The 21595-nt window shown below is 35.4% G+C and overlaps 1 protein-coding gene across 1 annotated transcript in view; it reads left to right on the forward strand.

Moving 5' to 3' along the window:
• The window catches only part of LOC145662197 (uncharacterized), a 47819-nt gene that overhangs the window by 17231 nt on the left and 8993 nt on the right, over positions 1–21595 (forward strand). Inside the window, exons 5-9 of the mRNA XM_081727531.1 lie at positions 2861–3108; positions 8269–8441; positions 13228–13454; positions 18260–18419; positions 21473–21588. Coding sequence (XP_081583657.1) covers positions 2861–3108; positions 8269–8441; positions 13228–13454; positions 18260–18419; positions 21473–21588 — 924 coding nt within the window. The remainder of the gene's footprint in view (positions 1–2860; positions 3109–8268; positions 8442–13227; positions 13455–18259; positions 18420–21472; positions 21589–21595) is intronic.

Below are 21595 nucleotides of genomic sequence, written 5' to 3' on the forward strand. Positions count from 1 at the left end.
AGCAATTAAGCCACCTATCAATCGTGAATAATACACAAAAATTGAGCTCATTGAATAGTCGTGTTAATCAAACAAAAATTTTAGGAATGATTCAAAAAATGGATCAAAAGATTACGATCTTGAACAATAATTAGATGTTGGGTCAGGAGTCACAAAATTTTTGAACGGCCCCTAGATAAATCAAGTTTTCGTATATTTTACGGAATAAGTACATCAAACTGAGTTAAGTAGTAGTTTTGGTTTGGATACATTATATGCAGTTCTCCAGATATAAGACGTACAAGAAAACGTTTGGTTGAATCAAATATATTGGATTTTTTGGATCTGGGGCCACAAAAATTTTAAATGGCCCCTAAATCGAGATTTTGTATTTTTTTACGGAATAAGCACACCATACTGAGTTAAATGATAGTTTTGCTTTCGCTACAGTATATGTAGCTATCGAGATATAAGGCGTACAAGAAAATTTGTAATTGAATGAAAAACATTGGAATTTTTGGATCAGGGGCCATAAAAATTTTCGATGGTCCTAAATCGAGATTTCATATTTTTTATGGAATAAGGACATCATACTGAGTTAAGTGGTAGTTTTAGTTTTGCTGCACTATATGTATTTCTCCAGATATAAGGCGTACAAGAAAATATTTGACTGGATGAAATATATTGGATTTTTTGGATCAGGGATCACAAAAATTTTGAATTTTTCCTAAATCGAGATTCCATATTTTTTACGGAATAAGCACACCATACTGAGTTAAGTGGTAGTTTTGCTTTGGCTACAGTATATGTAGTTCTCCAGATATAAGGCCTACAAGTAATCTATTTTACAGTTAGTATTATTATTTTATGTGTTATACACTATAAAATAGAATTTTGTTTTCTTGCCAAGTCATCTTTAGTTTACTGTTTACGTCAAATTAATCTATATACGCATTTACATATTTTACGTTACTTGTATTCATATCCGCCGTCCCCAGTTTCGGTTGAGATTGGGTATAAGTATGATAGGATCGGGTTTCGTTGTGGCATAGATGGGAAAACGAGAGAGAGATAAACGTAGAAGAAACAAAAAGAAGGAGGAAGCCAGTCTCATATTTGTGCTAGTTAAAGAATCAGGCCCACAACGAAACACGCAATCTCAATCTTCACTGACAGAATTCCAGAAGTTCTATTAATTCACGATATCTTCAAAAAAAAAAAAAAAAAAAAAAAAAAAAAGAAGAAGAAGCGTTTGTCCAGCTATTTCCTGTACAACACAAAATATTTGCTGAAATCCTAATCAGTATGAGCCGTGATCCCCAAATGTGGCTTTGTATATTTGTGTCCATTGTACCCCTGCAAATACATTGGCATAAAAAGAGCGCGATTATAGTAATCAGCATCCACCAAAAAGGAAGAAAAAGTCACCACTACCAAAATTATCTTGATCTACAACGTCTGATCTGCGTTCAAAAGTCACATTTCACTTTTGTGACAAGAAAAGGTGAGTGGAGCGGGGAAATGAGCATGTGTGCTCAACACAAAGCACGTACGTGATCACTTTAGATTTCCTGCCACAGAGAACATCCTGTGGAAGAAGCGAACGTCCTAGTTTTTCTCCGAGAGAGACAGTTAGTGTTACTATGACCAAATTGCCACGTTACATGAATCTTGTACCTGTCATAAAAAAAATCTTGACACCCTACCATATCGCACCATGTAAACATAGTCTTGAAAGGGACATATAACATTTTTTTTCCATCTTGCAAGGAGTTCAACCATATGCAACTTTCTGGGACGTCTTGCTTGCTACCTGTTATCGCCCTCCCGCTGACATAAAGGAAAAAAAAAAACAGTTTCATCGCTTCCGAAACAAGGGATTCTTTTGGACATGCAGGAGAAGTGTGCCAAAATACACGCTTTCAATGAGGAGGTTCACTATTTGTTCACTAGAGTGCAGTGTTGCATGAGTGGAGATACCTTTCTTGCTTTCAGGAAGTTGTAACATGTAAACAGTAAATAGGAAGATTGGGTTGCAAGGTTTTTTCTTATGACAGCTACAAGATTCATAAAACGTGGGGATGTGATCTATAGCAGGACCAACAACAGATGATCTCTGAAGTTTCTTACCATATGCAGAGGGAAAATGCAGTCCTTACCTTGGTGCTAGTGTTACCAACCACGGTCACTCTGTCTTACACGATTAACTAAATTGCCATTATAGATGCACCGAAAAATGCCTTGACACGTGAATAGTGGCAACGAATCTGCGTGCTATCAGAAGCCTTCTCTATAGGTGGGTTAAAGTAGGTAATCCCTAAACGGGGACTACGGCAACTAATGGTCTAATAGGTCTAATTAACATTGCTATCTTTTAAATATACATGTATTGGCCTTGTGCGTTGCAGTAAAAATATATTTATTATCATTTTTAGTATTATATTTTTCGAAATACTTGAATAGACCTGGTCTACCTGTCCCAAAGGCTAACCATGACCAGTGACATATTTACGATTTTGTTTCGGGGGGGGGGGCTTTGCTAACTTTCGGGGGGAAGCTTTGTCTGAAAATGAGAAAATTCTGCAAGATATTTTATATACTTTACTATAGTAAGTAAGATTAAGCCCCCCCTAAGCCCGAACTTAAGCCCGGAAGCCCCCCCCCCCCTAAATACGCCGCTGACCATAACTATTCTTCATTGAAAAATACTAACTTCTGTACCTCGGGATTCAAATTATAACAAATATTTCTTTCTAAAACTTAAACAATTATATATATATATATATATATATATATATATATATATATATATATATATATATATATATATATATATATATATATATATATATATACTGTATATATTATCTTTATGTATTAGGTTTCTGTCGTCTGGCAATTCCGTCGGATTACAATCTTGTAAGAGGAGCTGGCAATGAGTTTCGGTTTGTGTCTTGGAGGGTATTTGTGGCCATTGGGGGGATGCCTAGCGTCCTTCTTGCGAGTGCATTTGCTGTGATGCCTGAGGGTGCTCGCTATCTGATATCTAAGAAGAAGGACTTAGCAGCTTTGGAAGTCCTGAAGAAAATTTTCGCCATCAACACAGGATTTCACGCCTACTCCTATCCGGTAAGATTCGATTTGCATTGGAACAATTATTATAGATCGGTATTATATTGTCGCAAAGTAGATTCTTTCTAATTATGTAATTAAAAGTAAACATGCATAAGTTTTATAAATGTTGATACCTTTTTCAAATAAAATCGATAATTTAGAAATAGTATGCGCGTTACCAGAGCCATAGCCAAGGGCTTGCTCCCACTAAGAGGAAATTGTACTTGGCAATATTGAAAACCCAATACAATTTTTACATTAGTTACAGCAAAATTTGAAACTATATTTGAAACGTCGTTTATACTTGCCCCCACTTGGAAACCACAACATGGGCGCCCTTGGCCGTAGCTAGAGATTTCGGTGCCCGGAGCAAAGTAGAATTCGGCGCCCCGTACACTCACCACAAAAAACTTTTCCTTCCTCTTTTTTCATATAAGAGAAGCACCTTCTGTTGTTATACTGTGTTGATTTTTTTTAATCAAGCTGTTTGGACAGACCATTGCAACAACCAAAAGTGATCATTATATATTCTTTTACAAATAAGAACAGTTTTCAAGAGCGTCTTTTGGGCTTCTTTAAAAAAAAAAAAAAAAAAAAAAAAAAAAAAAAAAAAAAACTTGACAAAACTACCACTTGGAGATCTGTTATAGAAGTTTACAGTTCAACTATTCGTAACGTTTCATACTACCGATAGGAAATGAAATTTCAATACATTAGAAATTATGTGCTTTGAAAATGTTCGAAATGGGGACAGCATTAATTTCCAGTAATAATAATATATTTTTGTAATTTTATTCTGTATTGAGCACACAAATAGCATCTTAATTTCGATTATTTTAAAATCAGCAATTAAACGGGTTGAATTTGTTAATGGTAGACTTTCTTTTATTACTCTTAAAGGTCGGTGATGTAATATTATTGTTTTAAATGTACATACCCCAACAGAAGATAAGGATGATGATAGAAAGGACACTTTTTAAGAAGTATCACGGGTATTCGACAAAGTACCGCGATATCATATGAAAATTCTATTAGAGGACTTCATTGCGAAGGTAGAGCGACAGGATATTTTGAAATTGGTTTATGGTGAAAGTCTGCATGAGGAAAGTAATGGCAAAGGTGTTAGACTCGTGAACTTTGCAACATCCAAAAACCTTATCTTGAAGAGTACAAAATTCCCACATCGCAACTTTTATAATTACACATGAACCTCGCCAGATGGAAGAACACACAATCAAATTGATCACGTTTTAGTAGATAGAAGAAGACAGTTTACCATAATTGTTGTTCGCTCGTTTAGAGGATCCGACTGTGACACTGATCACTAGCTGGTAGCATCGATAAGAGAGAGAGAAAGAGAGAGAGAGAGAGAGATTATCGTTGAATAAACAGAATATTTAACATCTAAAAACGGAGAGGTTTAGTTTAAAGAAATTAGAAGAGAACCAGGCGAGAGGGGAGTACCAGGTTGAAGTGTAATAAACCCTCGTTTTCAGAAAGTTTTGAGAACACTAATGTTGAGGATATCTGGGTTCAAATTTGGGATAGCATTAAAATTTCAGCAAGAGAAAAATTGGGGCACGCCGAAAAACGTAGGAAAAATCATGGTTCGACCACGAATGCACCAAACTAACGGAAAAGGGAAAATAGGCGAAACAGCGTTGGCCACAAAATCCGAACGATATAACTACACTAAATTTCGTTGACATCAGACGGGAAACTTACAAAATGTTTAGAAGAGAGAAACGTTATTTTTTAAAAGCTTAAATAAATGATCTTGAAGATAATAGTAAAATAAAAGATGTCGAAACATGTTCAAGGGCATCAACGAATTTAAGAAAGGCTATCAACCGAGCCCGTGGTATATTAAAGAGAGACAATGGAACGATTTTTATTGATACAGATAGCATCTTGAATATATGGAAAGATATTTTTGACGATTTGCTTGACACGCAGCCAAAAACTAAAGTTCGTGGGGAAAGGGAAATACACAACAGAACCAGAAATTTCAGAGTATAGCAAAACAGAAATAGAAATTGCTATAAAGAAATTAAATAAACACATATCTCCAGGTGTAGACGAAATTCCGGCTGAGTTAATTTTAACTAGAGAGGAAAATTGTGGAACAAGATACACAAACTCATTCTCCTTATATGGAACAAGGAGGAATTACCACAAGAGTGAAAAGAATGAATCATTGTTCCAATTTACAAGAAAGGCGACAAAGCGGATTGTATTAATTATCGACGCTTTTCTCTTGTGTCATATCCTATAAAATCCTTCCCAAACATTTTATTAGCAAGATTGATCCCACACGCGGATGAAATTATTGCAGATAATTAGACGAAATCAATCAACTGTGGACCAGATATTTACCATTCGACAAATACTCGAAAATAAATGGGAATACAATACCCCGGTACATAAATTATTTATTGATTTTAGAAAGGCTTAGGATTCTATTAGGAGATAAATATTATACAACATCTTTGCAGAATGTGAAATACCGAAAAAACTGATTAGATTAATTAAGATGTATTTAAACGAATCCCAAAGTAAAGTCCGAGTAGGAAAGTTTTTGTCCACGAGCTTCCTCGTCGAGAATTGACTGAAACAAGGAGTTGCGTTGTCCCCATTATTATTCAGCTTTGTCCTGAAGTACACTATAAGGAAAATCAAAAATAACAACCAGGGCCTATAGCTGAATGGTATTCACTAGGTTATGGGTATGCTGACGATGTACATTTAATACGGCATAATAGAAGAACAATAGAAAGAAATGCAGAGATGTTATTAAACGCTTGCAGGGACATGGGTTTAGAAGTAAACGCAGAGAAAACTAAATAAATGGAAGTTCGTCGGGATCGTAATACGGTAAATTATGAATGTTTTAATATTTTTTTCTTTTTTGATAAGTAAATATTTTCAAATATCTAGGATCAATACTAACAGACCAAGACCATGATCACGAGCAAATTAAATGTCGACTGAAAGCAGGTAATTCATGTTATTATTCAGTTCAAAATCTCTTGTCGTCGCGAATTCTATCGAGGAATTTGAAGCTTAAAATATGTAAAACGATAATCATGCCTGTTGTTCTATATGGTTGCGAAACATGGTCGCTTACTCTTGAGGAAAGAACCTAGACTGAAAATATTTGAGGACAAAATCCTGAGACGAATATTCAGACACAAGAGGAACGGGAATGGAGAATGGCGGAAACTTCATAACGAGGAACTTCTTATTTTATACAATTTACCAAACATTGTTAGGGTCATAAAACCTAGAAGGCTCAGATAGGCAGGTCATGTAGCCAGGATAGAAGAAAGTAGGAACGCTTTCAATCTTAACTACAGGGTGTTCAGAAAGTAAGTATGCAGTTCATAACTTGCCGTATTTTACTTTCCATAAACCACTTTAAACAACTGAAATTAACTCGAAGCTAAACTTTAATGTCATGGATGTTATAAGAGATGCTGGAAGTGATCCCCTTGCACTTGAAGACACAGTTTCACATGTTTATACATGTTCTTGAAGACGTTGTGCAGAACATCGGAAGTGATATTCTGAATGCGACGTGTCAGTGCAGCTTGGAGTTCTTGTATGCTGTGCGGATTCCCTTCATAGGATTTTCCCTTCAACGTACCCCATAGAAAGTAATCCGTTGTAGTCGAGTCGGGTGAACTCGGAGGTCAGAGTCCTCGAGAGATGATGCGATCACCGAAGATGTCCTGTAAAAAGCTCATCGCCTTGTTGGCGGTATGTGAAGTCGCCGCATCCTGTTGGAACCAGGCATTCTCAATTTCGTCCTCATTCAGTTCCCCTAGGAAGGGCTCCAGAATGCAGGTGCAGTACCGTCCAGCATTTATAGTATCCTGAAAGAAGATGGGCCCAATGATGCGTTTAAGAGTCACGGAACACTAAACACCAACCTTTTGGTCATGCAGTAGGGACACATGAAATTCATGCGGATTCTGCGTACTCTACACACGACTATTCTGGCTATTCACGTAATCGGAGAGGTGAAACCATGCCTCACCCGTGAAAAGCGTTTTATCAAGGATCCCATCACCATTGTCCTGCAGGAAGGACAGGAACGAGTTGCAAAAGTTCACACGCGCCAGGCGATCGGTGCCGAGTTCATGCACGACCGAAATTTTGTACGGATACATGAACAGTGACTTCCGGAGAACCTCGTGAGCGGAACCTACGGACACGTGGGCCTGCTGAGCTAGTCGTCTAACCGATTTCTTTGGACTGTGTAGCATCACGTCTTGCACCTCCGTCAGGTTCTCTGCGGATATGGCTGTGGATGGCCTACCTGATTTTGGAGTATTATGAACGCTTCCCATTTTTCGAAACTTGGTGATGAGGTTCTGTACAGCATTGCGGTTAGACATCTTCACTCCTGGGAACTGTGCTGCGAATGCAGCTTCTACTGCTGAAGTAAACTTGTCTCCATTGCGGAACACATGCTCCACAAGAAACACTCTTTGTTCAATCGTCAGCATGATGACATGGAACACAATGACGTCACACAAGATGTTGGTCTTCAATCAAACCGGACCTGTGAACAAATACAAATACCTGGTCAAATATGGTTCAAATATGTTAAACAATGGAAAATGTTGTATTACTAATTGCCAATCATACCAGTCATCACTTAGCACATCACAACATGGCCCTGCATAGTTAGTTTCTGAACACCCGGTAGAAATCCAATCGGAAAGCGACCATTAGGAAGCCCTAGGCGCAGATGGGAGGACAATATTAAGATGGATCTCGCAGAAATAGGAATACAAAGTAGAAACTAGATCCAGTTGGCTAAGGATAGAGGTCAGTGGAGAGCTTTTGTGAACGCAACATTGAACCTTCGGGTTTCATAGGCCATAGAGTTAATTAGCATTAAAACCAAAACAAAAATAATCTTTGAACGTCTTCCAAACTGAAATTGAAATACACAATATTTGTAATAATGAGAATAAAATATTAAAACTTCTTGGCAATATTAATATGTATGGTTCATACAATCCCTCATCATATCCTTAGACTAATTTTTCTATTTGAATATGTAATAGCAATATAATTACGTTCACCGTGACATACTCATGTAAGTATTATGTGAGAAAGCTTAAGGACTGCAATTGAAAGAAATATATTTTAAATTTTATTTAGGTAAACAGTGTGATTGGATTTGTAGAAGCTGTAAACGACGATGATGATGACATTAGTGATTTCCACCCACGCCACTGCAAAATTTGTAAGCAAATGTTCAAACGAACCAACAATCTTTGTCAGTATTTGAAGAATATCATCCCATACACGATCAAAGTTTGCTCTTGCCTTGGGTAAGTTCATTCAGTAACATTAAAATTCAAAATTTTTAACATACTTTCAAGAAATTACTTATGGTGTTTTCTTGTAATAACTTAAACACAGTGCTTGTATAGTTAACATCAAAATTAATTACCCACTGACTGCTGTAACTTCATTAGGAAGGGTCCGGTACTTTTAATGGTATTGTAAATGCCTGAATAGATGCAACCCAATTTACAAGTAATATTTCAACCAGAAGCGACAATTCGCAAGTCTGTGGAGCACTGAAAGAAGTTTTTGCTGTGCAGTTGATGTACGTAAAATTTCTCCATTTTAAGATTAATCTCTACTGTATGGAGCGTATTGTTCAATGAGTACCATACATCAATGACATTATAATTCGTTGTGTGCCAATGCCGTGGAAAGTTAGCGCCCGGGGCGAGAGTTTACGACGGAGCCCCTGTACATGTGAGTGAGGTCGTCAGACCAGCCGCGAAGCGCCACCATGGTTGACGTGAAATGTAATATAATTTTCGAAAACAAATCCGGCTTTTCCTTGATTTTGATCAACTTTTTATCCGACTTTTTATTACTTTTTTCTTTCCATTTTACATATGTACACATGCATTTTTCTAACATGAGTAACATTATAGGACTACTTCCTAAAGCAGGAAGAGGATTTAAGGACATAATAGTAACACTCCAAGTATTTTTCCTCTCTCTCTTTCTTTCCTTCTTTTCTTTTCGCCTCCAGATTTTGCGTCCTTTTACTTCGGCGCCCGTTACTGTTGTGTGTATATTGTATTATTTCACTACATGATGCATGTGAGAAAACAAAAACATTGATCGTACATGAGTTAGAAACTGGTTGAAATTAACTGAAAATATCAAATTTGCAACAATTGAAGGAGATAATTTTGTAGATCTTTGACCCCACTTATGGACATACTCCAATTCTCTGTCATTTTCGTCGCTCAAACATATCTCTCCTTCTCCACACGGGATTTCGTATATCACACCAAGCATGGATTGAAATTGTAATTAAAATATGTTTAAAATTCTGGACCTGCGAGGATTCGAACCTGGGATGCCTGGGTAGAAATCTAATGCGATAACCACTTACCTACGCCGACCACTTACTTGATGTTGCACAAAAACTATTAACAAATTGAAAACCTTTCATTTGAGACTAGTCGAGATACTAAGACCTGGATGAGGAGACGACCATTAGTTCAGTTATTCACCATTCCCTATTATAAAGTAAAATATGCTTAGCAAACACGTGTCCTCCGTATACAACAATTTCATTTGTCAGCTTCATATGAAGGAGTTGTAACATAGTGGTATCGTACTACTAAACTGCCAGGCGAAAGAGCCACTTTACACAAAACTCCAAACAGTGGCGGATCTACAAGGAGGGGGGGAATCGGCTACTTGCCTACTTAACAAAAATATAACACTTTTTTGTTATATTTTCTGAGACTATGGAAAGCTTTTAAATACGTATTTTACTGATATATAGAGAATTTTTAATAAATTATGATTTTTAGTTAATATAGAAAATAATAAAAATGTTATTGAAGGTATATATCTGTATGCTTATTCTCTGTTATCGACTTGTGATTTGTAAGCTGTCAAACAAGCTTGTACTAGTATGCTGGTGAAGTTATCACAAGATGTTATTTAGAATAATGAAAGCAATCTTGCAATGTGTATTCTGAAATCGAGTGAAATTTCCATTTTTTAAAAATGACTTGATGTAATTGCCTACATTTCATCGTTCAAAGTGCACTGAAAGCAACTTACTTGTCAGCTCAAGGAGAATGGCGGATCCAGGAGAGGGTGCGGGGGCATGCACTCTTTCAATGCAAAATATAACTCTTTTGTGTTATTTCAATGACATAATCCGGCAGGAGTACAATTTCTGTAATAATATGCTAGCTGCTCTCAGTTTATTGTTACCAGTACAATGTATCTAATATCCCCAAGTGTGACAATAGGTAATATTTTACACTTAACCGGGCTCTTCCATACTTTAGAACAAATGAAGATATACAAATAATAAAAATTGTTTATCACAGCACCAAAGTTGGGCAGGTCTATTTTAGATAGATTGTTAATAAAATGAAATTGAAAGAAAAAATAACAAAAATTGTGTTACGATAACTGTACTTTCATGAACTTAGTAGAATAAAGAACGAAGAGCAATGCTTTCGGCGTTATGCCATGTCTGAAAGGACCGTTCTTTGCACAGGGAGGACAGGTTCATGTAAAGTATTTAAACCACTCTTTCCCCTATGATGTGCACGTCGATAAAAGTCTTACCCCTGTTTTATAGGCAACCAACACTCTTTTAAGTTACGAAGTGTTGCCTAATTAATTAGGGGCTGCTGTGGAATGTAACTCCCTTCCCACCTCCAACTGCAGGGAACTTGGAGTGTCTTAGCTCAGTGTTTCTCAACCGCTTTATCGCGATATTGATGTGTCGCGAATACATGTCAGATGTGTTGCGAGATGTTTAACCCTTATGGTATCCCGGCTTTTGGGGTATTTTTTAGACTTTCAGTCAAGCAGCTACTGCATCATCACTATTTGCCCTAGGATTATGGTTCATATTTCATTCTCTCCAGAACAGGGCTGGCTTTCAAATGGTATCACTTGCATGCCCATACCATATACCAGAAGCGGGAAAAAATGTCAAAGTGAAAATTTCGGAGGGAAAATTTTTTCTCGAACTTTGCCCCCCCCGGACCCCCTCTGTGTGATCGTAGCCATCTAAAAAAATCTGATAAATAGTACTTGGTATACTGAATGTGTGTGCCAAATTTCAAGTTTCTATCTTGAATAGTAAGGGCGAGAGAATTTGTACCAAAAATTCCCACAATGCCCCAAATTACCATAAAACACTATGATCTTAGGGAAAAAATTCCTGAGACATCCCTAATTACCCTAGGACTATAATTCGCCAATCATTCTCTTCAGAATAGAACTGTCTTTCAGGCGGTACCATTCACATGTCTCCATCATGTATCTAAGGCGGGAAATTCCTGAAAAAAGGAATTTTTGGGGCAAAATTTCCCTTTTTTCAACTTTTGCCCCTCTGGACCTCCTCTGTTTTTACGCAGAAATCGGAAAAAAACTTCTGGTAAATACTACTCGGTGGACTGAATGTTTGTGCAAAATTTCAATCTTCTACGTGAAAAAATAGGCCCGCCAGAAAAAATTTCCCTACCATGCCGCACTTTTACCCTATACAGAAGTATATTTGGATAAAAATTCACTGAGACGGCCCTAATTACCCTAGAATAATAATTCGACCGTTATTCTCTTCAGAATGGAACTGCCTTTCAGACGGTATGACTCACGTGGTCCTATCATGTATGTAAGGCGGGAAAATTACGAAAAAAGGGATTTTGGGGGTAAAAAATCCCTTTTTTTACCGCTTTGCCCCTCTGGTTCCCCCCTGTTTTAGCACTGACATCGGAACAAAAAAATCTGGTAAATACTACTCGGTGGACTGAATGTTTGTGCAAAATTTCAATCTTCTACGTAGAAAAATAAGCCCGCCAAAAAATATTGAACATCGGCTTAGAAAATGAGAAAATAAATTTTTGATTTATGACGTCATCACCTCCTATGTCTGGACGCTGGACGGTCTGAAGCCATACGTAATGTCTTCTACAAGGCCTCTGGACTTGGAAAACAAAACAAAACAAAAAAAAAAACGGACGAAAAAGCTCAAATGGAAGAGAAATAACGCAATGTACCATGAAACACCCGTATGGTACAAATTGTACCATGGAATCCCAAAAGGGTTAATGTTTTGTAAGATCTTCAGCAAAGAAATTATCTTTAGAAGAAAATAAAAATTTATTGTCAATCGACTTTATTTCACACGTGTCTTCCAAGTGTAAAGCTGGAAAGTTTACTTTTTAACGCTGTTCATTTTTCTTTGGAAAGAAACCCTGGGCATGAGAGTGTGTCTGTCAAGAGCTCGTCTACGCATAGACATGCTTTGCAAAAATCGCCAGGGACAAAAATCTCACTAGTTTTGAGTTTGATGTCTTCTTATATTTCTAATGGAAATATTTCTTTCTCATATTCCTGCTTAAGAATCATAAGTTGCTTTTATGTTAAAATGTGCTTCTATTCAAGAGTTTTACGTAATTTGCTTGTGAGATCTGTTCCGTTTTTTTTCTTTGTATGTAGGAAAAAAATCACAACAGCGAAAGTTTGAAACGTACTTTGTGTGTTCCAAGAGAAAATAGGTTGAGAAATGCTATCTTAGTCCACAGTATTTTTCCAGATTGTAAGTAACATGTGCACCGAGTTTGGTTGATATTACTTTAGATGTTCCAGAGTTATGCTGGAAGATACATATATTTTTGTATATATATAAATTTGAAGCCATAATAATAAACGAACACTTCTTCCTTTTTTCAGAATGTGTATTCTGAGAATACGGAAGCTCAATGGTAGAACGTATACATCTGGTCCTTGGGATCCGTGGTTCGACCCCGGGCCAAGTAAATCTGTGTTGGGGACAACACCGTGTTCATGGGTTTTCTCGGGGGTACTCTCGTTTCCTCCCACATTTTTATTCCACCAATACTTTCATCATCTTTCATCTGACTTAATCATCCGTCTTTCTTAGCCTAAAGGGCATAATCGTGGGACGTTAAACTGAATGATTTCATTCCATTTTTTTAAAAAAAATAATGCGTATTCTTCTAGATATATTAGTCTACTTTTGATATAGTTCTACTTTTGGCTAATTGCTGATCATAACATTTTAAATAAAGACTATTATTGTTACAGGTTTATGTGGATGTATTCATATTGTGTGATGAGCGTAACTGATAGTAGCATTGATGTTCATTACTATACCCAAGAGAACCCGATGAATGAGAAACAAAACTTATCTTGTTGCAGACAACACATTACCAACGATCTCTTCACTACAAGAGCGATTTTAAGTGGAAGCTTAACCATGGCCTATTTCTGTCTTTACTACTTGATCGATTTTCATAGATACTATGTACTCAGTAAGTAACAATTTGGCTACATTGTAATCAGTTTCAACTGAGGAAAAGGTTTCAGTCGAGCCTATTTCAGCTAAGGCAGAACTCTTTGTTTTCTTCTTTATGCAGTGTTTTGTTGCATACGTCATAGCAAAACTATAGGAAAGAGCAAAACGAATTTACAGTAGTGATATAATATCGTTGTATTGGCCACAAAACCAATAATTTTGGTGCCAAAGAAAATAAAGGAGGAATTTAGTTAAAGCGTTGGTTCTTAACCTATGTGCCACGCAAAATTCTCGATACAATGTGACAATAAATGAAATATATATAATTCAATGTATATATGAAAAAGGTAATAAGAGAAATATTCCAAAGGCCCAAATATGTACGTTTTTTAAAGTTATTTTGGTAATAGTATACATGAGAACCCCCTGATCTGCGTTTCTTCTGTGTTCTATTACCACTTCTACATGAAATACCATAAATTTTCTACGTCGTGCAATAGTAAGAAGTATTCATGTGCACAAGACATGCGATATGCGTTAAATTCCCCCCCCCCCTCACACATAGCCATAGATTAAGTACAAGGGCACTGCACATGCAGATATAAAGTACAGGTAAGTTCTTTTTTATTTTCGTATCAGTCGATAAGTAAATAAAAGTCGCTTTGTTACCCCCTTTGTAAGTTCGTACATACTCAATGAATAATCCCTAAAAGTATGAGCGTCCTGCTCCTTCGGGAACTGATGCAGCTTCATGTATACTATATCCGTTATTTTATAAATAGACACTATTAATTTTAATTTCTTTTGCCAACTCGTATGTTAGAATGCAGCAACAAGAACAAGTTGAGAACCATCTTTTTAGAGAATAAGAAAATGATTATGAAATTTCTGATATTAATAGGTGAGTAAAATGGCAAATCTTTACGAAGTATTGTGTCGTGTAGACTTCTAAAAAAATTTTTATTGAAGTTTACTTTCAGGAATGTTATGTTTACAGTGTTAGACAAAATGAATTGTACTGACATAAGTAATTGCATTATAAAAGATTGTAAACAACAAATTATACAATTAAGAATCTTCCAGAAGATGTATATTACTACTACACAGTAAAAAACGGTCTTAATTCAACACGATCTTAACACAGGCCAATGATCATTGATAATAACCACTATTGTGTATTATTTCAACAGCAAGGGCAAATATGGACAAATATTTATTCCATCTTGGTACTTATATCTCTCTAGAACATAAGTTTTTTTTCTCATTCCACGCAAGGACACGTCGTCTTTTCATATTAGCATTACTTTTGAACAAAAAATGTTTAACAACTTCAAAAGAAAAGGTTTAAAAATATATTTGTAGGCTAATAGCGTATCCACACTTAATAATTAACGTTCCCCAATGTTTTGCATATATGTATCTTATTGTGTGCCAACTGCCCCCTCCCTCAGTGCTATTGTAAATTAATTGCTATTACATATTACTCTTGTGTAGGGCACACTTATTAGCGAAGAGTGTCCAATTGCATCCCTGTCTCATTTTGAATTTTTACTGTGAACAAAATTTCTTGGAAGAAAGCATGGCTATATTTCCAAAATAATTTTTCACTGTTCACACCTTGGATGCTGATAAAACTTAATTATGAGTTAAAGGATACTTACAAATAAGTTTTAGGGCTTTAGATGCCCCCACAAATTGTTTTACAGAAGGTATAATTTTTTCATTGAAAATAGCATAATCGAGTTTCAATTGTATCAAAATTATTCCTATATGAATGTTAGCTGTGAAGGAGACTAAGCACGAATAACAATTTAAAATAGTCATAGCATAAAAAATGCATTTTCTTCTGGGGTTACGATTGTCCAGTGGTAGAGTGTTCACCTGTGGTGCGTCGGATCCATGGTTCGATTGCATCTCACGTCAACTGAGGTTTGTGGTGGATAAACACCATGTGTGTATCTTTTCTCGAGGTTTTTCCACTTTGTTCATTCCACCATTTCGTTTATTACCATAACCTCCATCTTCCTTAGCCACGGTGGATGCTCGTGGGACATTAAGGAAACAAAGCATTCTTTTTAGATAGAAACGACAAAAATTGAGGCGGAAGGCATAGCGGGTAGAGACTGATTTTGTAAAAAAAAAAAAAAAAAAAAAAAAAAAAAAAAGGAAGAGGTAGAGGCTACTAAATGAAGCAGCTTCCTATGTTTCATTTCTATTTTATTTTATTTTATTTTATTTTTTTGAAGGGCGGAAGAATTGTAAATTTGGAGGAATTGCGTTCAAACTCTTCGAGAACATGAGTGCTACCGTAGTAAGCACCATGGGTAAACATGGTGCTTACGTATAAACATTTTCATACGTAAATTTGTTATAACAAATAGTAATATTGTTGTAAACTATTGCGTATGAATTCTTTTGCTTGTTTCCCTCTTTTGTTCAAAAATAAATTCAAGAATTGTTTTCTCTCCCTATCTGAAATCACTAAGCTTAGTATAGGAAACCAGATTGCATTTCAGCAAACGCTGGGTTTGCTTGGGAGAGTCGTCTGCTTTTAGACCTCACATAAAAATAGTATGTACAGTCATGTCCAAAATAATTGTCGCATATCTATAAGTATGCTGTTGTAGAATTATAATTTGATGACAATTTTGCCCAGTATTTCTTATAAGATTAGTATGTGAATAATCGGTAAAGACATGTATGTGGGAAATTCCATGTCAAAAGAGCAGTAAATAAGAACAATATAACGAAAATTTTTTTTGTCCATTTAGCAACATTTTGTTTTACTCATTCTAATTTTCGTATTTGTAATTCTTTTCCTATGAAATCTACCATAAATATACACTTCCCAATTATACACATAGTAGCAGTATTAAAAATACCCTGCAAAATCACTATCAAATTATATTTCCACAAAACTGTTATAGATATGCGACAATCATTTTGGACATGAGTGTACATTCTTCTTTTGAAGTAACATAGATATTTCTTTTGTAAATTTTATGGTCTCTAAGATGGGATTGCACCAGAAATAAAAGCCAATTATTATATTAACTCTTAATATTCAAATGAAATAACTACAATTAATAACAATCTTCATATCACTTTCTTTCAAGTCAACACAAATTGCTAACTGCAAAATCAAAGATTTCTCAGCATCTCTTTCTTTTTTTCTGAATATTATCGTTAACACATACCGTTATTTCACAATGTCAACTTCTTTATCTCCCAATATTTTACTTGCGTGATATAGAGTAATTCGGGGGGAAGTAAACACAGTAAGCACGAAACTGAAAAAATCTTACACAGAAATTGTAGCATGGTTGATTGACAGTTATATATAAATAGGACAGACCTTTTGTATTCTGAAAATACAAGTATGGTTCGTGTATGAACTAACGTGCACAGAAAGAAATGAACCATACAAGGTAAATTATTCACTTCATTCCACACATGAGGGTGAAGTGAATATACGTACATATGGGGTGAAGTGGTGAGAAGAAGTGTCTTTGACATAATGTAAATAACAAGATATAAACTGCTAAATAATGAGTATATAGCTAACGAAGAACACCTACATGATGTAAAGGTACAAAATCTATTGTTGTAGAAATGCTTAACAAGTAAATAGACATACCAACCCGAGATTGTGTCCAAAATAGCGTCTCGGGAGCATTGAGTTATTCAGCTTTACGAGAAATAGCACAACATTTGAGTTCCCAATAGGTCTTGAACCCAGGTTTCTCCTATACGAGATTGTAGTTTGGAGGACAGACAAAAAATAGTTAGATGTAAATATGTTCTTTGGTCGATATTGCATACATGGAATGATTAACAGGACTATTCAAATCACCCCAAAATATGTTAGGTACTTCACCCCACTTCGTCGTCTTTTTTGAAAACATGTTTTTGCATCTTTATGTACGCAATATATTGAGGCATATCTATATATACGCGTATCTAATAATCGCCTCATACTACTGTGGAAGCTTTGAGTACAACACGATTACTTCAGGAAAGAATTGCCTTAGTTTGTTGCTGTTCCGTATTACAATAGCAACAAAAGGGCTACAAATCTACCCACCTTCCCTGCTGCCCGTGCTCGCTGCATCAATAGTTCGCTTCTTTCCTCTGTACACTACCTTATTCGTCAGCCCCAGACCCAATATTGCACACCCAAGGGCTTTGCAAGGTCAGCGCCGATCATGTTCTGTTGCCACATATCATTAACCTTAACTCTATTCACTGCACCCCTATGGTCACTTGCCCCCGAATTACTCTACATAGCGAATATCTTTTGAAACAAATTGAATTGTGAACATAGCAAATATCGCGCTTCTTTTATTTGCATTGTGTGGAATCTTGTTAAAAACCTCTTGCCTGTCCACCTTAACCGTACTCCAGAAACCGTTCATAGGATATTCTAATACTTTGAATCTAAATAAAGATATCAATTCGCCAATCTATATTCGTTTAAGGTAATATCTACTACTGGAAAGAGTGCATGGCTTTTCAAGGACAAATGGGTGGCCATGATTTTTGAACAAGACTGTACATAGCGAACATATTTTAGTGTAGTTGAATTGTGAAGTAGTTTTATTTGCATTGTATACATAACGTACACATTTTGGTTTATCTTGTTCACAAAGGAAACGTCGCGTAGCTTTACTTACAATAGCAAATACACTACATACATAGCAAATATGTTTTAGTTTAACTTGCATTATGAACCTAGCGAACCTAGCGTAGCGCTCACTGTAAACTCAAAATAGCTGGATTATTGACGAGAACCGCCTATAATAAGTTCCTTTAATTTTTTAGTAATAGTGTTGAGTGCAGCTGGATCCTTATCATGTGCCGTGAAATTCATAAAAAACGATTCTATGCAGTTTGTGGCATCGCTGGTCTCTGTGTCCAGTGCGGCGTGTGCTTTGAGCATTTCTTCGATCATTCTTTTTGAAGTCTATCCTACAAAAGTCAGGTAAGCATTCATGTATCAGAATTGGCCAATACATTAATTGCAACTATCAGTTGATTGTTGGGCCGCTTATGGTCGGTCACCTATGTTTAGCAAGTTCACACAATTGACTCATGTTTCCCTCCATTTTAAGGATACCAGATAGTTTTTCATAGAATTCGCAAATAATGAAAACCAAATTATGAACTACATGGACATATATAACAAGCACAGCTATGATTTTGGTTGTATTGCGCACATAGTGGATCATTACGCAGTTTTACTTTTGTTGCAATCATAGTAAACATCAATCAGTTTCATTTGCATTTTGATCACAAGCAAAATTGATTTAATTGTACTTACATTTTGAACGAAGTGAGCAATGTGCAATTTTTCTTGCAAAATGAGAGAAGCGACCATCGTATAATTTTACTTAGATTGCGCATATAGCTAAAAAATTGCTTAGTTTTGCTGACATACAAACGTAATAAATATCAAGTAGTTTTGTTTGCCTTTGGAACCAACGAAAATTGCTTTATTATACTTGTAAAGTGAATATGGCGTACTTTAACTTGCAATATGATCATCATGTACACTGCATAAGTTTACTTGGATTGGAAAATAGCAAACGTTGTTTAGTGTTATCTGCAATACAAATATAATGAACATTCAGTAATTTAAATTTAATTATGTATCTACCCTGTATATTAAACACGGCTAGTTTTATTCGCATTTATTGAACACAGCAAAACATATTAATGTTTTTGCATTGAAAACAAACCGAATATCACATAGTTGTGTCTGCAATATGAACAAAGCAATGCACGCTGTAATTTTATTTGAAACATGAACATATGAGCATTTCGTAACTCTAATTGCATCGGAACGTGACGACTATCACTTAGTCTTGACACTTCTTTTGTGTAACCCCTCATTTTAAAAATAATGTGTTTTAAATCTAATCTACAAGTTTTGTTAAACATATGCGTTATCAATCATCCGTGTTTTTTCCAGTGTTAAAGTGAAATTCTACGTATAAGAGAAAAAAATCATGTTTTACCTTATATACACAAGAAGAAAGCGCCAATTGAATTTTTTGAGGTTGCCGGTAGGCTTGTTAAATTTAATCACAGTTTTCCACAGAAGTTTCTTGCAAAAACTTCAGGCAACCGCTTAACGTTGGCAACAGCTAAAAATATTGCCTCTTAAATTGAATATAGCCTCCCTTGTTAGTAAAATGAATTACCTTCATTTGTAGCAATACGTTAAATATGGAAAGATCGTTGAATGTTGATCGCTGAATCCTGTTATAAAGAACTTAAGGTAATGTGTGTGTGTAAATATCCCGGGGACATTACGAGAACAAAATTTCCTTATGGATGAAAGGTAAAATTAAGTCCCATGGAAAGAACATCTAGTAATCTTACTCTGTTTGTCATTTAGCACTTGCTACACTGAAATATTTTGTATTGCCACTTGCATAATAGAAAAAAAAGATTTGTAGATTTATTAAAGCAGAAAGATTTCTTCAAAGAAATATAACGAACGTTCAGAAGAATAACAAAATATTCAAAATTTACTGTTGCGTTCGTAGGGGAAAATAAGGGACAGAAATTTGGAGCGGTGTTCAATGCTCTCGAGGTCCTAACTCAAGAAGCAATTTCTCAATTTCATACGACAACTTATTATCTAATTTTGTAATTTTTTCATTACGTTATAACAGCAGCTGCAATATTTTAGAGTGAACTGTTAGTCAGTTGGTTTCAGACAAAAAATCTTAGTTTTAGGTAAGATAGCAATTTGAATGAAAAAAAAAAACATTTGGGAAACCAATAACAAATTTTATGTAGTTTCTAAAGTTTAAAGAAAAACTCCAGTAAACGTAACATTTTTTCCAAATAGCTATATATTTAGGTTTTGAAAAAGAGAGTACAAAGACAATTTAATTAGTGTTTTATTTAAATGTCCAATTACTTTTTTCTTTCTTAACTTTCAATTTTCTGACAAAAAATTCCAATAATTCCAATTAGTTTGTATATGTTTGCTGTTATAAGTCTTATACAGTGTTTTCCAGGACCTTTCGATGTTTCCAATATTTGCCTGACGGACTTCCTCCTTATTTTTTTCAAGAATACCAATATATAAAATCCAACTAATATCCAAAGGGTTAAACATTTTCCTTCCCAGATATAATTCACTAGGTGTTTTTCTAGTTTCAGAATTATTACTAACGTTCAGAGTATACTCACCCCGATAAATATAATTTGACCATTTAATTTATACACATAAGTTTTAAGAAGTAGTTTGATATTCCAATTCATGCGCTCTGTAATATTACAGGGCATAGAGTAAGGTGAAGTACTCACATGTTTATTTTTAGGTTAAACAATTAGTTTTTAAAATAATCATTAGTAAAAAACTTGCATTATCTTGTAAAATATTATTCGGATAACCATAGGGATAAAAATATCTTTTCCCCATTTGTAACAGCTGGATTTAGAATTTAACTTTTGAATAGGCTCAACTATAGCAAATTTACTATAAGCATAGGTTGCTACTAACACAAATTTAAAGCCATTACTCAAAGGCCACTACTCCTAACATATATATGTTGTAAATTATTTGGGTCCTTCTCTTGATGAGAATAACATTCCCATACAATGGTCTATTATGGTCCTTACAAAGCTTAAAGTCCTATTATTGTCTATTAGGTCTATTGTCCGTATCAGTATATTAGTAAACTTTCGATAAAATAGTAGGCTTTTTCAAACTCAGTGGGGGCAATTGATCAACTTGCCCTTTCCAAATGACGCATTACCTCGTAATCTATTCATGGGAATTATATTACCATACTTTGTACAAAAATGTGTTTCTTTTGCTGCTAGTTCATATACTTTAATCATGAAGAGAACGAAGAACTGAAACATGAATAAGATACATTTTTCTGTTTTTCATTGTTTTATGATGTACAATATGAAGTTTCCATAATCAAAATAATAAACAAGCCGCATAACAAATGAATTTGTTGACCCTTTATTTACGCTCTATGCACCGTAAAATTTTATTTCTCTTTTCAGAGGTACAGCTATGGGAGTGGCAATAGCCAATGCGGCGATGATTGAATTTATAGCTAACATGGTTTTTGCGTCGGAAGCAGATAATTATTTGTGGTCCAGTTCTGCGGTACTATTAGGTAACAA

Source organism: Thermobia domestica, chromosome 10 (assembly GCF_964235325.1).
Source record: "Thermobia domestica chromosome 10, izTheDome1.hap1.1, whole genome shotgun sequence".
Taxonomy (NCBI): domain Eukaryota; kingdom Metazoa; phylum Arthropoda; class Insecta; order Zygentoma; family Lepismatidae; genus Thermobia; species Thermobia domestica.